General features: G+C 40.6%; 1 protein-coding gene across 2 annotated transcripts in view; it reads left to right on the forward strand.

Moving 5' to 3' along the window:
* Nucleotides 1-9,631: 9,631 nt before the first annotated feature.
* sorcs3a (sortilin related VPS10 domain containing receptor 3a) overlaps nucleotides 9,632-17,194 on the forward strand; it is a 196,700-nt gene continuing 189,137 nt past the window's right edge. The window contains exon 1 of one of the 2 annotated variants that reach the window (XM_037472426.2): nucleotides 9,632-10,527. In XM_037472426.2, coding sequence (XP_037328323.1) covers nucleotides 9,829-10,527 — 699 coding nt within the window. In that variant the 5' untranslated portion in view covers nucleotides 9,632-9,828. The remainder of the gene's footprint in view (nucleotides 10,528-17,194) is intronic. The other variant, XM_037472427.2, reaches the window with a different exon arrangement.

Genomic DNA, 17,194 nt, shown 5'->3' on the forward strand with positions numbered 1-17,194 from the left:
TTGGACTGATCTCCCGGTTTTGACCCTGCCTGTCTCTGCCCCGGTAAGCACCTCAGCCTTCTATCCCCGACCACGAGTTCTGCTTGAGCGCCTCGGGTTTCTGTTGCCTGCTCCTTGGACTGCCCGGCGCTTCTGCTCCTGTGCTCCGGCTCCCCGACCGCACCAGCTGTCTCCCGGCATTTCCTCCCCGACCCTGAGGACTGAACTCTGCTCTGCCTCTCATCATGGCCGAACGCCTGCTGTGAAGCTGTGCTTAATAAAAGCATTAACTAAACACGCCGTGCCGTTGTGCTGCATTTGGCTCTGCCTACACGCTCGTGTCACACTGCCTTAAACGTGAAATCAACATTTCATGATCCACTGTGTCCAATGCAGCAGTTAGATCCAAAAGCACAAGGATAACACAGTCACCAGAGTCCGTAGCTAAAAAGATATTAAAAACTCTTAAAAGAGCGGTTTCCGTGCTGTGTAAGGTTTTAAAACCGGACTGGAAAAACTCTTGTATATTATGCTCTTCCAAAAAGGCCAGTAATTGAATGTACACAATATTCTCCAGGATTTTTGAAAGGAAAGGTAATTTGGAAATAGGCCTGAAATTAGCGAGAACTGACAGATCTAGAGCAGGTTTTTTAATAAGAGGATGAACTACAGCATGTTTTAAGATTTCAGGGACCACACCTGAGGTCAGGCTACTATTAATAATTTCAACAACAAATGGTCCTTCCAGATATAGTTGAATGATTGACAGGATGTTTAACCTTGTTTTTCTGTTAATTGGTTAAGGTAAGAAGATATTTCCTTAATACTTCCTCTGACTACAGTTCCCCCTCCTCATTATGGAGGTTGAGATCTTGTGACTGTGGGGGCCATTTTAGTACAGTGAACTCATTGTCATGTTCATAAAACCAATTTGAAATGATTCGAGCTTTGTGACATGGTGCATTATCCTTCTGGAAGTAGCCATCAGAGGATGGGTACATGGTGGCCATAAAGGGATGGACATGGTCAGAAACAATGCTCAGGTAGGCCGTGGCATTTAAACGATGCCCAATTGGCACTAAGGGGCCTAAAGTGTGCCAAGAAAACATCCCCCACACCCTTACACCACCACCACCAGCCTGCACAGTGGTAACAAGGCATGATGGATCCATGTTCTCATTCGGTTTACGCCAAATTCTGACTCTACCATCTGAATGTTTCAACAGAAATCGAGACTCATCAGACCAGGCAACATTTTTCCAATCTTCAACTGTCCAATTTCTTTTGCAAATTGTAGCCTCTTTTTCCTATTTGTAGTGGAGATGAGTGCTAAGTTGCTCTTGAATCAGTCGGCCCATTCTCCTCTGACCTCTAGCCTCAACAAGGCATTTTCGCCCACAAGACTGCCGCATACTTGTTGTTTATCCCTTTTCACCCCACTCTTTGTAAACCCTAGAAATGGTTGTGCGTGAAAATCTCAGTAACTGAGCAGATTGTGAAATACTCAGACCGGCCCGTCTGGCAGCAACAACCATGCCACGCTCAAAATTGCTTAAATCACCTTTCCCATTCTGACATTCAGTTTGGAGTTCAGCTCTTGACCAGGACCACACCTCTAAATGTATTGAAGCAACTGCCATGTGATTGGTTGATAAGATAATTGCATTAATGAGAAATTGAACAGGTGTTCCTAATAATCCTTTAGGTGAGTATTTCATCAGCAGTTAACAAATGATTATCAAATAAAATAAAAAAAACATTTGAATAATACATCAACAAATGTCATCGTCAATTCATACTTACTTCGTGAATGATAAGAAAAATACATACTCTAAAAATATATTAATGTTATTCATAATTCACGCATAGTACTTAATTTAAGAAATGTAATTATTGACTTAATGTGTTTTGAAGTCAATCAATAGATCACTCATCTTATTTTTGAAGAAAAGATTTTTTTTTATTTAATTGTTTTTAGCTCTACTGTTAAGTGTTAGCATTGGGGCAGTGGATTAATGTGCAAGTATTGTAATTGTGTACACGCGTGCGTTTTGTTGTATTTATTAAGAAAAGGTTTCATTAAAGAAGGCAATCACAAATCATTAAAACAGGGTTTAATTAAGACAATTAAAAAAACAGGACAAACTCTGTCCCGTATTGATTCAACAACATTACATTTTATTCTCAAATACGGGACGATTACGTATTTTAAGGGACTGGTGGCAACCCTATTGGATACCCTTGTACATTTTTCACACACAGAGTTAGGTTCCTCGCTACGACTAGCCGTTGAGAAACCTATTGTATTTCAAGGAATTATTATTGTTGTTCTCACAAACTGCGGGCCTTCATCATATTCAAAAAGTTGTAAGATTTGGCATGAATATCCGAACTGTTAAATCATCATAGATCATTTTTGGATCTCAAGTTTGGGTATAAAGAAATGTCTCTATAGCGCCCTCTAGAAATTCAAAAAAGACCACACTATGCCAGTTTCCGCCCCCGATGTTCGACATAATAGTTGGCACACAGGTGCTGTTCGACATGCTCGACCAAAAAGTCAATCATGGTATGCAAATGTGCCTAACTAGATATTCCGCCATTTTGAATTTTGTGGCAATTTCTCCTAAACGCTAATTGCCACGAAACCTCCGGTGGATTATTGGTTCAATGTGCCCTTGATGTATCAGAATGGTGCTCATAACTCATTGCTTTCTTTGATGAGATATGGGCTAGATAACTTTGCAAGGGGTGTGGCTTAATCTTTCAGATTTTTTACTTTCAAATGACTTGGCCCGCCGTCACCAACATTATAGCATGTGTTAACATTATAGCATGTGTTAACATTGAAGCCCTGAATACACCCTAACTCTTTCCAATTTTAAAGAATAGGGGGCAATGTAATGAATGGTTGAAAATCTGCCTTTTTGTGCCTGTTTTTGGTCTATTTTCATGATTTCTTACAGTTGCAAAAGACCGAACTCCTCCCAGGGATTAAACCCGATTATTTTCAAAATTGCGCAGTGTGATCCTGAAACCTTAGGCTCTAAAAATTGCATTTTGCCAGAAGAATTTCCAAACTATGTGTGTAGGCAGCATTTTCAAAATACCACCATTCGCCACAAACGTTGTTGTTATAACTCTACCATACTTTATCTAATCTGCTCCATATTTCTCATATAGCATGAACTTCTCATCCTTTAAACATCCATATGATCATTTCTAACCTATCTCATGGTTTTAATAAGATATTACGGTTAATGAACTTTGCAAGGGGTTTGGCTTAATCTGAATCTGAAGATTTATAACTTCCAATGCCTTAGCCTGCCCTCACCAAGTTTGCAGGATGTGTAAACATTGAACCCCTGAACACACCCTAATTTTTTTCATAATTTTTGAAGATAAGGGGGCGCTGCATTTAATCATTAATCTTTTTAGCATATTTTCATGATTTCTTACAGTTGTAAAAGACCAAACCCGATTCTTTTCAAATATACCCAGTGTGCTCTTGAGACCTTGGCCTCTAAAAGTTGCCTTTTGCCAGAAGAAATCTTAAATTATATGCGTAGAGCGCAATTAAAAATAAACAATAAACTGTTAACAATTAATTGTTAATTAACAATTAAACATATTTTAAAAGACTTCTAAGGAAGATATCAGATTGTCCTGGTTATCACCAAGTAACACTATGGTGATGTGTACTCTCTGCCTGAAGTGGAATGGTCATGAAAGTATTGATGTTTCCTTTTAAATCTAATCTGAAAATGACAAAATGTTGTCTGGTGATTGAAATATTGAAGGAAATTGGCTCATGTATGGTATTCTGAGAGGCTTTAATTTTAATGGTAAATCAGAAGTTCCTGGTTATATGTTGACATAAAAGGGCTAAGACCAGTATTAGAAATACAGCTGATTCTACTACTACTACTGCTCTTAAGGTAAAACTTACTTCTTCTACTGCTACTACCACTAGTACCACAATTTCAACTATAACTAATACTACTCTTTATATTACTACAAAAAATTACATTTTTTTTAATTTTCAGTGTTTCTCATTTCTGTATTTTCAGTAATTTTTCAATTCATTTTAGCTTTTCCTATTTCTATTGTTTCAGCAATGTTAAGGATTAATTTCAGCTTTTTTCGTTTTCTGTATTTCAGCAGGAAATGCAGAATATTCTAGTTGTTAAATCTTGACTTGTAGTGTGTATGTCTAAAAATATTGGGCACAGGGGATGTTTTTTATTTTACTAAATGGTTATGCATGATGATAAAATGAGCTCACATCTAACGTAGAGAGTTTGCTAGTTTCCTTCATTATAACAGGCATCCACAGACCTTCCACGGTGTCAGAAGCACCTGTACATTTGACCTTGTGAATTTTACCAAATTGATGAATGCTTCTTGAAATGGCTGAAATGGAAATTGAGATTTTCACGCCAGGAGTACAAAACAAAAAATAGAAATCAGGCTGAGTTTTTTAATTACTGCAATGGCATTCAAAGACAAAAATATCTTACAATTCACGACAGTTGAGAAAATGATTATGGTGTTGTTCTGAAAATGTTTAGTGCCTACATTGTTCCAATGGTGGCTGTAATTTTACCAACGGAGCCAGCAGCTAAAGGGAACAACAGATAAGTACATTAAGATGTCAGTCATAGATTACATCAAAGTTGTTTGACAACGTGAGAGCCAACACAAAAAAGGCTTGCAGAGATATGAAAGCAGCAGCCCTGCAGCCCACAAAATGGAGGCATGTGGAAGGTGTGCTTAGGCCCAGCCTCTGACAATGAAAAAAACACCAAGTGTCACAAAAAAGGGATATCGGGAGCTCAACAGCGTGGAGAGAAATCCCACATCTGCAGTCCTTAGAAAAGTTAGGCATGATTGAGAAGGTTACAGCCAACACAATTGTGTGCAGCCTGTGCTAAAACCCATTAAGAGAGATTTGTTGCTGGGCGGACCTCAACAAGCGGAACCGAGCGGTGACAGGGGAGAAGTATGCAACTCTATCTAGGGGAGTAGAGCAGTGCTATGGAGATGGCTCTCTTATGATGATTTGGTAGCACATATGGTGATGTTATGCGGCGAATGCAAGCCACCCTTCCTGAGGATGCAGGAGATAAAACACAGAAGACAGAAGAAAGAAGACAATCTTTAGCTCCAGGCGGTCTTAGGCTTCACAGGTGGCATTCATAAGTGGACAAGCTAAATGGCCTAATCATCAAATGATTTGCTTTGTCACAGATTCTTGTTTGATTTAACGGTCTCACTTCCGACCCCTGGCTTTCGCTCGCCCCTAGCGTGATAGTCGGTACATCACTTTTTTGTTGGTTACAGTTATAGGTAATCTTGACCTGTGTTTCTGTGAGTTAATAAACCGTTATGCTCTAAATAACCATTTTCCTGTGTCTACTTGTGCATTTATATAATGGTGACAGATGACATACTGTACATTTCCAGTGCTCGAACTTAAATCCTTAAAGTCTTCACTCTCAAGGAGTGAATATCAATTATGTGTCTTGATTTATAGTACTGGTAAGTGGTGGCTGGTCCATAGAGGGCCAAAATAGTCCATATCTGTTTATTTGTGCTTTTGAAACATGGCGTATACCCAGTCATATTTGTAAATTAAGATAGCTGTGCAAAATATATGCTTTTCCTGCACGTCCTCTCTGCCTAACGGCATCTCTCAGCTGAGCTCGAGCCGGGTCCCTAAAGCAGCTGGTTTAAGAAGCAGTTTAGCCAATCGCTGATGAAGATAACGAGTGACATATAATATAACATTTTATAGAGTAGAGGCGCGCTGAATTGGCTGGAGAAACACCTGGCCACGCCCGGATTGTCAGCAGCAACTCACCACACCTGTGAAGAACAGATTGGAACAAAGACTTGGGGAGGAGAAAACACAAACAGAGCAGCCGAACGTAACAGTCCTGCATTACATTCAGCTTAGGCCCAGCATTTTGTGGCCCTACGCTGCGCTCTCTGGGCTGGGTCGAGTCTCGAGAACGATGTTTTAACAACATAACAAGAGCGACCCCGAGCAGACAGCAGGTTTAGCAAGTTAGTGCTATGTGAGTAAGGGACATGAAACACTTGTCGGATGAAAAAGAAAACAATAGAGAACACCAGGACACACATGGATAACGCTACTACCATAATCCCTAGTATAAAGGCGCACCGTAAATAACGTGCGGACTTGACTGTGTTTGGAAGTGGAGGCTGGCTTGACCACAGCTATAACTCCGTCACGTCCACGTGTGAAAGTTAACATCGCTACCCAGCTGTGACGGATACAGGACTGCATTAACTGACTAGTAAAGTGATTATACCTTGATGCCTTTTTTGCATTGAATCATACTGGGATGTTAACTGAAACTGATTAGCTGGCCCTACCAAAAAAATGTATGTCCATCCTGCACAATCATCAGTGCAATCACCATGCTGAGAGGCCTGTCCAGATAGCAATATGGATACAAAGAAAGAAAGAGCCCCTCCTACATGTGACAACAAACGGAGCCACAACCCTTTTCTTCTCCCGATTTAAATCAAAATAAGACGAGCAATAAAACAAATAGATTGAGCCGTAAAACCAAGTTTGTGCTTTGCGATGCATTCATTTCCAATTACTCCTGAGCCATTCAAAAAGTCAAAAATTTACAAAGAAGCTATGTTATTATTTACTTTCAAAAATAATGTTATTTACTGCAAGTCCGCGCGTTATGACACACAATCATTGATCCATTGCCAACATTGAAATCTTACAATTAAAAACAATAAACGTACGTTTTTTATAGGCTTATTGTAGTGTTGTACAACACTATACATTTTTATCAACTTTAGGCCTCCAATATGTATGTGAGTAAATAGTTAATGTTCAAAATACTGGTGATAGTTTGGATTAATCTTTTTCAATTTATTTTATACAAGAATAATTTAAATAGGCTAAATGTAAATTATTTGTCCCCCCCTGCCAATTTCAGAATGGGACTTTGAATTATTATTTTTTCAAAAAGATTGCAGTGAGAGGCTCCAATGATTAATCCACCCACAAACCCTTATATCACATAATTTTATTGGAAATTATGACAATTCATAGAAGTACTTCATACACAAACGTTATTTATGTAATGTGACTGATTTAGTACATGCATGTGACATCCATCATGTGTAAATGTACCTGGTCCTTTTGGTGCAGTGCTTCTCCAAGTTGCAAAATATATATCTTACATCTTACTTGGATTGATTAGAAAAATTCCATCTGTTTTATCGTTAAAAGGGATTAGTAATTTCCACTCCATTAGTAAGCTATAGTAATTGATGAATGGCATCATCACAAGAGATGAGAACTTTCATTCACTTTCATTAAAAGCTCATTACATGTCTTTGCAAAATAATTCAGTCCACGGTCTGTGTGTTGATCAGAGTTACTCAGAGTTTTCTTCTGCGACGGCTTGTTATGAACAAGCCGTCGCAGAAGAAACCTCGAAATATTTTCGTTCCCTCAATTGCTGAGAATTAACTGAGAGGACAAAAATGTTCAAATATTTCCATAAAAGCAAATGATGTATACACTATGAGATGCTATAAAAACATCTCTTTATTCAGACACTTTTAAAGTGTTGGCATTGTGGAATACAGACTTATCTGTGTATAATATGTTCTACTAGTGCCACTGACTGATATCCGATGTGATTTGGAATCTGTTGAATTCATCCACAGTCCCCTGAGTAGTCACTGATGGGTGATTTGTAGGCAGCCAATTCAATAGACAAGGGCACATCATGCTAAGTCACTAATGAAGAGCCCTGCTGCACTGAGGCGTAGCTCTGTTATACATACACACTCATTTTTACACCTCATTTACATTCCAACCAATACACTTGAGTGTGTGTGTGTGCTTGTGTCCATTTGTATGTGTAGATTATTCATTGTTTCTTAAATTTAGCATGTTGATACATTTCTTTGGATTTAATCTTAGTTGTCCAGAGGACACAATTTTTCATTTTGAGACCTCATTAAAGTCTTTGAGATTTAGGATTACAGAAAAGAATTTGTCATAATAAATGTTCCTTATGTGTTTCAAGTTTTTCTCTTATTTAATCTCCTTTACTCAGACACACGTTCCTATTTTACCAACAGTTGACAACACAGCTTGCTTGGTAATTCAAAAACGGACAAGTGAACTTCTAAGTTATCATTTAATTAAAACTTCAATTTAATAACAATAATATAATTGCATTTAATCATATTCAGTTTAATTAAGTATAGTGCTTCTGTTACCTGTAAATCATGCACTAATACACACAGACCCACACACGTTGCTTCCTGCTATTATATCACCACCCTATGCACACTCCTCAGACCTTGATTCACAGAGAGCGGCAGCATCGTATAGCTGAACTCGTCCCGTCCATTCCTCCGTTCCTCCCCTCGTCTCTTCCCTCTCTCTTTTATGCCTCTAGGTGCTACCTTAGTTTCCCTGAGGAGTAGTGCACCACCTTGACAATCCCTGCTCCCACCCCCCTTCACAAACAGCCCCCAATCCTCAACGTGGACCAGCACTTGTCTTTTTACTCACTCATCTCCTCAGACTGACTCTTAAAGGAACACACCCCAATGACAGAAGTAACACATATAAATGACGCTTGGGTAGAGACACAGTGATTTGGAAACATCTGCTTACATAATTAAAGGCCTTCAAATCAATTAGTATGCTCCAGTTACAGAAAACTTCAAAATTAGTGAGTGTGCACTAGCATACTTATTAGTGAAGATGAAAAGTTAGTTATTCGCATTAATGTGGAGTGGATTTAAGCAGATAGAGAGGAAGAGTTGGAAAGAGCAGCTGTACAGCATAGGAAATCCCCCAGGAGTTGTGGGCTATATCGGCATAAAGCAGTTACTAAGCAAACCTGTGCCAGGCCTATCTAGAGTTATCAAATAATTAATAAAAAATTGCTAACAAGCATCGGCCAATACTAAAGACACTTGTATCAAAATGTATGTAGTCTGCATATCCCACACGCATATTTGAAATGAACTTCAATCTCAATTCCAAAAGGCAGTCAAACCTCCAATACACAAACCACAGCCTCCCCACATTCTCCATCACCCTGCCCCTTCTCCTGTTCCTACCAATATCGCTTCTTCAGCCCTGATTTCAAACTAAATCATTTTGAAACCGCTACCCTTTGTCTTTTTGGTAAAGAGAAAAAAACAACATCTGTGTAGGCTTTCAGCTGTAATTTCCAAACAGCTGTGGAATGATTATTATTACATTAAAAAAATGTTCTTCATATATTTTAATTTATTTTAATGCAGAATTCCGAAAAATGGACAGTGTTCTGTATTGAATAACACACTGTTGTGGATTTTGGAAATTCTGATCACTTTTGGAAAGAAACGACTGTGTGAAGAGGTTGACTCATTTAAAATATTTAGTGGTGGTTTCCCCAACATTTCCCTCTGCACATTACATGACTTTTACTGCATTTAATACATTAAATTAATTATTTCTGTGAGAATAAATGAATCACCAAACATATATATTGGTCAAATGTGGCAATATATTAGATATTTTGTGTTGGCGATTTCTAAACCTCATGGACAGCACGCTCTCTCTCTCTCTCTCTCTTTCTCTCTCTCTCGCTTTGAGGCGCACACTCGGCAGCTGGCTGCGATACAGCTCCTCCCTCCTGTGTGGTGGCTTTCCCGACTAAAGAGATCCTTGGACGTGAACAGTTTTGCTGAAGAGCACTTTCTCCCCTCCAAAGCAGCAGGCGGACCAACGGGGCGTCAGTTATTCTATACCGATCTGAGAGAAAGGAGTTGCGCGGTTGGATGAGGTCTCCAACAGTCTTTCACTCTCACAAATCTTTGTCAGAGATGAAGACTTGGCTTGGCTTCAGCCCAGGGTTGCACTTATCCCTGGGTATCTGGGTGGTGATAGCCGCCCAAACCCTCCAAAATGCCAAAGCGGAGATAACTTGCGCATCTTGTGCGTCGCCAGTTCAACTTCATGTGAGGGAATTAAAGCTCGGTCGGAGCACTGACCCAACAGAGGAGCCGCACACCCTGAAACAGATCCGAATAGAGTTCAGGGACCAAGATCCTGAAGTGGACGCCCAACACGAGACAGGCGAATCTGGCGAGCATGTGCACCGATTCCCCCAACATGTCAGTTCAGAAGGAGTTAGCACCAAGAAAGATGAATCGGGGTCCGGTGAATTTCGTCACAGCGCCAGTGATGGGGCAGGGGACACCGAGAAGATTGAAGATGCTGCACTTCGGAGAGCGAAGAGAAGCCGTCCTGAGTTCAGTGAGACCGGGCGGACTGACATGGACGCGGAAGCACCGGAGGATTGGGGCTCACTGTTTGACGGACACAAGAAGGCCAGGTCCGAGTTCGGATGGAACCGGGGAAAAGCGGGAGGAAATAACCGGCAGGATGAAACCAAGCTCATCGGCACCACTTTCTCTCTGACCGGGGACTCTGCGCACAACCACGCGGTGGTTTACTGGTCCGGACAGAACAGCAGCGTGAGTAACCATGTTGTTTTCTTCTTTCTTTCTTTTTCAACAAATCTGAATGTTCCGAATGAACAAAGTGATTTGAGGAGGTGGGTGAACACAAACTGCGTGACGCAGAGCGGCTACTCTGTGCTGTGTCGTGTTCCGCTGAGTTGTGGTTGTTAACAGGTGCACTGGAAGCTACAGATGCGCTCCGACGCACGCTGCTCCCTACATGTCAGCGCTTTGCATCGATTGGAAACTATTCCGGTCGCTACCTTTTGACTCGCGCAGAAATCGCGCACGAACTTGCCTCTCTGCCGTTTGCCATTTAATCACATTATGTATATGCGCTTGTTTTCCCTAATTTGTATAAAAATGAGGCATTTCGGGTATTAAGGTTAGATTTAGTTTGTAGTAAATTGAGATAAGTAAATCCATGATTCATCCCTCCCAATTTATGCAAAACTATTCATTGGGGCATAAAGAAGTAACAAATAATTGCTTTCCATTGAGCAATCCTTTTTCATTCTTAAGAGTATGCATTCATCACGTTTATCGACAGAAGGACATCATGCAGACTTGTGTAGTTCAAAGCATCAACCTGCTGGCTGCATTTCCTCTCTAAAAGGACACTGTCCACATTCCGGCCAATTTTACAAATGGAAAGGAATTCTTGCCCTTTACACAAGGGGACCCTAATGGGAAGAGAATAATGAGACAAAATGAATCAGTCATTTACAGAATCATGCAAGCTGGAAAGGAGCCGATGGGCTCGTCTTTGTGGTGTCACGTGCTTAATTTGTTGTTGTGGCTGCTCCTCTCGCTTTATTCCATCTGAAAAAAAATCCCTCATATTCAGTCTTGTCTGAGCAAATTATGACACGGTGCATGAACTTGTTTTTTATCCTGCAGTACAGACTGAGGCACTGGGAGGGGAACATGTTGGTGTGCGAGGACACTTGTGTGTGTGTGTGTGAGCGTGTGCTGGAGAGGGTGAAGAGGTTATTTTGTGCCACTGGCCCCTCAGCTACAAATCTTTAATAATTATCTTGAAGACTGAGGCTTTTATTTCAAAGTCTTGTCTTCTTCTGTGGGGAAGCTAGGGCAGGACCGGCCTCGAGAGCATCTTCAAGTGAAGGGATCTGCTACTTAATCTTCATTGGCCGTTGGTGCTTGTCCTGATGATAAATGAAGTATGGGGAGATTGAGCATGAAGTCCTCTAAGTTAAATGCAGCTCTAGTCGGATTGAAGTAAGAGTGAGGGGCTGACTAACGGGATGACTAGCTGGTTGGATGGATGACCAGCTCGGTTCAGTCACCTTAACCTTGAATCTCTATTCATCTGTTCTTTCATTATTCTGTACTGCAGTTACTGACGTCGCCAAAACAACTGCAAGACGAACACAATGACACATGTTGTTTAAGGTGACCAAACAACCAATATTTGGTCACACCACTGGTTCTATTTAATATCACTGAAAACCACCTTTGGCTAGGTTTTGCTCCAGAAAGAGGGTTGGTTAGAGAAAAAGTCTTATAATCAGGCCTGTCAAAGGAACTCATTCTTTTGAAAATACATTTCATACAACCACAACATCTTGGTTCTCAAAGCTTTCTGCCAGCCTTATTTCAGTCAGATTGGTCGGCTGTGTCTTGTACTGTGACTACCTCAGGGAGGACTTGACACCGCTGTGGGTTCCCTAGGGGGAGGTGGTGTCCTCTGAGGCGTGTAGACAAGTCTAATGCACTCTCACTGTCTCTTTGTACCTGTCCAACTAGCTGTCGGCCTGTCGTTGTATGCATCTTCATATCTCTGCCTCAGGCCTACACAGGTTCAATGCTTCAACCCTAGACATTAACCGACAATTAAGAAGTTGACAATAACCGTCATGTATTATATTGATGGACATCATTTTACTGAAGCAACCCAACAGTAAAGTGACATCCCACCCTCCACACACACACTCTCCACAAAAGGAATCTGTGACTGCAGCTTAAAAAAACATTAACTCATCACTTCAAAACAGGTCCACAAAACAATACTTGACTTTATGCACTTCTCAGACACATTGTGTCGTACCTCGGCACGTGGCACTCTCTTTGGAGGCTGAGTAAGAAAAATGAATGTACCATTTGAGTGGTCTTTTATATTCGTGAGAATTGCAGGCACAGGTCGGTCATATATATCATCAATAGAGCTGTGTGAAATACCTTTTGAGGACCCGAGGAGCACAGGCAGACTCTCAGTAGCGGTTTCTGATCATAAAAACATACGTGATATAAAGCTGAGGATCGGTCAAATGCCCTTTTCACATATTCCATTCATTCACAATCTCGCTGGCGACTATTTGCACGTCAGGGTCATTAGTAGATGCACCATTCTCAGTATAGAAAGAGCCAACACTGGCCAACAAGGACAGAGCCCTGTGCGACATTTCATCTATGGTGTCTGCGGCCAGAGCTAAAATGATGAGGATGTAGGGCCAAGTGTTGTTCCCACTCACTTTCCATCACACCGTCTCACTTCCCAGCCTACTAATGGTAATACATTATATAGTTGTTTCTTTTATTCTTTCTCGCTACCCTTGCCACCCCTTCACTCTTGAGCAGAAAGAAAGATGAAAAGGAGTTTACCATCAATAATGAAACCCTTGCAGCAGGCTGCTTCTTCTTTATCCCTCAATTTCATACAGATTCTTTTTGTTCTTCACCTGCTAACTTCATACAGCGTGCTTTGAAAATATGTTACTATTAGGCTTAAATAAACTGTAATAAGCCTAAGCTTTCAAATTCCACGTGTAGGATGAGTAAGGTAATCTATGGTAAGTCACTTTATTTCTGATACCGCTGTACTGCTAATCTGAGTCTTGCAGAATAAAAAGTCACGTTTGCGCAAACGTTTTGTGTGAGAAGCAGTAGCTAACAACACCATTTTAAACCACAAATACAGCAAAATTACTAAACATCACCATATATGTACGTATATAATATCAGACCAGGACATACAATGATCAAACACACTCATTACTGCATACACAGAAATCCAGCTCGTTCCTTGAAAAAGGAAGTTAACTCGTTCAGCACAATTTGAAATTGCATTTTGTCACTTTTATTAAAAGGTCACCGGATACATTTAAAAGTGTCACATCATTTTAAAACTGTCTTCAGCAGTCAGCACAGAAATGGCACCACATTAAGGAAGCCATTCAGGAAGGGATCCAATCATGATGCATCGCACCTGCTGCGGCAGCACGATGTGGATCTCGGATCACATCACGTTACTAAAAGCTTTGAAGCTAAGAGCACGTGCATAGTGGGCACCCAGCCGGTCGGACAAGAGGCTTTAAGGCTGCGTTCGCCCAACCTAATGGCCTCGTTATGTTCCCTGTATGATTGCCACGGTGGCAGAGGCGCTGATGGAAGCCAACTCGCTACGACTTCAGAGAGCCGAGTATAATCATACGCTTGGCCACTGATCCTGTTCGCCAGTGCAAGGGTGCTGATATTATCTAGGAGTGGGAGGTAGAGAGAGTGTGTCTGTTAATTACATTGGTACACCCCAGTGTCAAATTCAATTTAGTTTCATTTCTATTCTATTAAATGCCTTTCTTTTTTTTGTCTTCGGTAGTCATAGAATGCAGGGCACCACCTTATCCATGCAGCTTGTCTTCTTCTCCCTGTTTTACTATTGATGCCGAACGCATGGGCTGATTTAAGGAAAGATTGGTTTCATTCCAGTTTAACGTCTGTGAGGCAAAGCGCCTATTGTTTTTCTATTTCAAGCCAAGTGCTATCCTTTGCCATTTCCCAAACATGAACTAGCTGAGCCCAGCGGGCCAGGGCGATGAGCCTGTAATAATAATGTCAGACCACATAGAAGCGATGGGCCGCACACTGTGCTTCTTTGGCACTGCACTCTCTCGCTTCCTCCCTGTCCTCCTTCAGCTGACACGGTGCCTCCCATGCGTTGATACCTTTTTACTAGGTCACAAAATCACAGGCACCAAAAACATACTTGTTCGCATGCAAAAACCGGCACAGGCCCGAAGGCGCGCGCACACTCTCACACCCCCCCAATCATTCTCAGTATCAGATCGGAGTGAATGGTGTCGTGCCTGGAGGAGGTTGTCACTGATGGAGACTAATGTTGACACATAACACTCTTGGGACCTGCACTCAATTAACACATTGTCTAATTAAAGTGATCTACTGGTTTATCTATGCGAGATTGAAAGTGGCTCTAAAATAGGTCCACGCTGCATTAACTTTACAATCAGAACTACTGCTTCATTTCTGTTTGGAATTTAATGGTAATAAGGTGCCTAAACACCCCTACTCCTTTACAAAAAGATTGTGCGAGCATTGATGGCGGCGACGTTTTGACGCTTTTGAATTTGAGGATTTCTATTTTCTCCTAATAGCTAAACAGAACACTCCAGCAGCCGCTGTATGTAACTGAACTTGTGACTTTCCATACTATACGGCAGATAACTCGGCTTGAAATGTGTGCCTTAAATAAATCGTCAGAAGTCATTTTCTTTGCCTGTAGGGTTGGTATTTACTTCCTTAGAATGGGGATTGCACTAAGGAGATTATGATATCAATTTATTAGTAATCCTCTTGTTTATGTGTTTTCTGTAAGGGTATAGCTTCCCCTGGAAACAAAAGTACAATAATCTCACATTACCATGCAGAGGAAAATAGTATGCTGCATAAAATGGGGGAGGGACCAAAAGGTATCGCTAACAATCCCTTCAGCTACTCAGTGAACAGAGGTGACACTCTCCCAGCCACACTGTGGCATTTCCTTCTCCCGAGGCCCCATGTTAAAAAAATAAACACTCAAGCTAAATGCTGCCCGTGCATACTTGTGTTGAGACAGTAGTGTGGTTCGCATTGAGGCTCTAGTTTGTGGCGATGGTGTATTGTGCAGTTATAATCAGGGTGCATTTCCCGGAAATGTATCATATAAGAAAATATTGTATTGAACGGCATGAATACATCTTCTGGTAGTTTGTTGTCTATGATCAAATCCCTTATAGAGATTAAGATAACATTTTCAAAACTAATTTAAAAGTAAAAATCAAGAGAAACTATATCTAAGTAACCCAACACTGGAAACCGTTCATTTTGTATTAATCAATTACTCTGGTATTATCAAGCTAAAGATGTAGATACTTCTCCGCTGTGTTTAGTACCATCATCTTCACATAGTCTCTTCAGCTGAGGCTAGAAAAGACGTCTGTGACGACTGTACATACCTCACCGAGAGTGTAGATAGATTTGTCTGAAAATCACTGTTTCTGCTGTTTGCATTAAAGCGGTTTCCTTTTTTTTTTGGTTGGGCATTAATATTTACCCAATAAATATATTTACCCGACGTGACTGTGTTGAAGTTAACATCGCTACCCAGCTGGGGTAGAGATGTTAACACAGGACTGCGTTGTGGACACACAACCAGGAGGTGGATGAAAACACACATTTTATCCAAAATAGTTAATTGTGTGAAGTTTTGTGGGGCTTTTGAGTTGGTGTTACCTCAACACACTGATCGGGACAAACTAGGTTCATAGGTGAATCTCAATATATACATATACATGTTCGAATAGATATTATACAAATATATTTATATTGTTGTCGTGGATTTAATCTTCGACTGAAGCCACAAACCAACTTTAAACAAGGTTTCGTTAACTTTGCTCTTTATTCAGCCATGCCATTGATTCAGTTGCTTGCGTCATATTCCATGGTCTATACAAAAGGAAAGAAAGGAGGTTATAAAATTTGAGATGTCACAATATGGCAGTCAGTCTCTAAGTCCTAACAAACAAATCATATACAAACTAAGGTACATCATAAGGGGCTAATAAACAAAATAAAGCTCTACTTATATTGGAATCAGTCCAATAGACCCATGGAAACAAACGGGAAGTTGGCCTTCAAAAGGGTCCCTATTTATGGTGTGAGAGGTACATCACCACTTGGTGCCTCCTTTGGAAAGGAGGCCAAATTGCATGCAGTTTCTAACAATTTTTATTATTTTTTTTTAAATAAAATATTATATATTTGTATTGGATATTTATAATAGTTATCATATTCTGAATATTGTTGGGATGTTAACCAAAACTGATTGGCTAGCCCTACCAAAAAAAAGATCTATCCTTTGAGGCCCAGCATATCCCAATATGCAGTGCAGGCCAACAAGGATTTAATTTATTCAGATTTAATTTATCGCTCAATAATGCACCCCCCGTGACTCACTCTCAACCAATCAGAACACTGGATTTCATCTACCCGTGTTATAATATATGACATCACACTTTAGTTTATCAAATGGCTTAAGTTATGTGACGTTGGTAACTGATGTTATGTTTTTAAATTCACATAAGAAAAACCTGCTTTTACGTTAACGTTAACTCAGTCATGCTGCCCCCCCATACAGCCCCTGACCCAGATTTCCCCTCACCTGAAACCCCCCTGAGTCCATGTACTGTTCTTATGAACATCAATGTACCAACACACATTTATAACAAATATACAAGGCCAGCTCACATTACCGGTAGCCGCTGCGCTAACGGCAGCTCATCTGCCTGCATTAATAAATGTATTTTCTGTTGTCATTTTTATAGACCACATTGATGGAATCACCTCCGCCTTAAGATCGCAATATTACTTTTAGCTGAAAGTAATTATA

The sequence above is a fragment of the Pungitius pungitius genome, chromosome 9, assembly GCF_949316345.1.
Source record: "Pungitius pungitius chromosome 9, fPunPun2.1, whole genome shotgun sequence".
In the NCBI taxonomy this organism is placed as follows: Eukaryota; Metazoa; Chordata; class Actinopteri; order Perciformes; family Gasterosteidae; genus Pungitius; species Pungitius pungitius.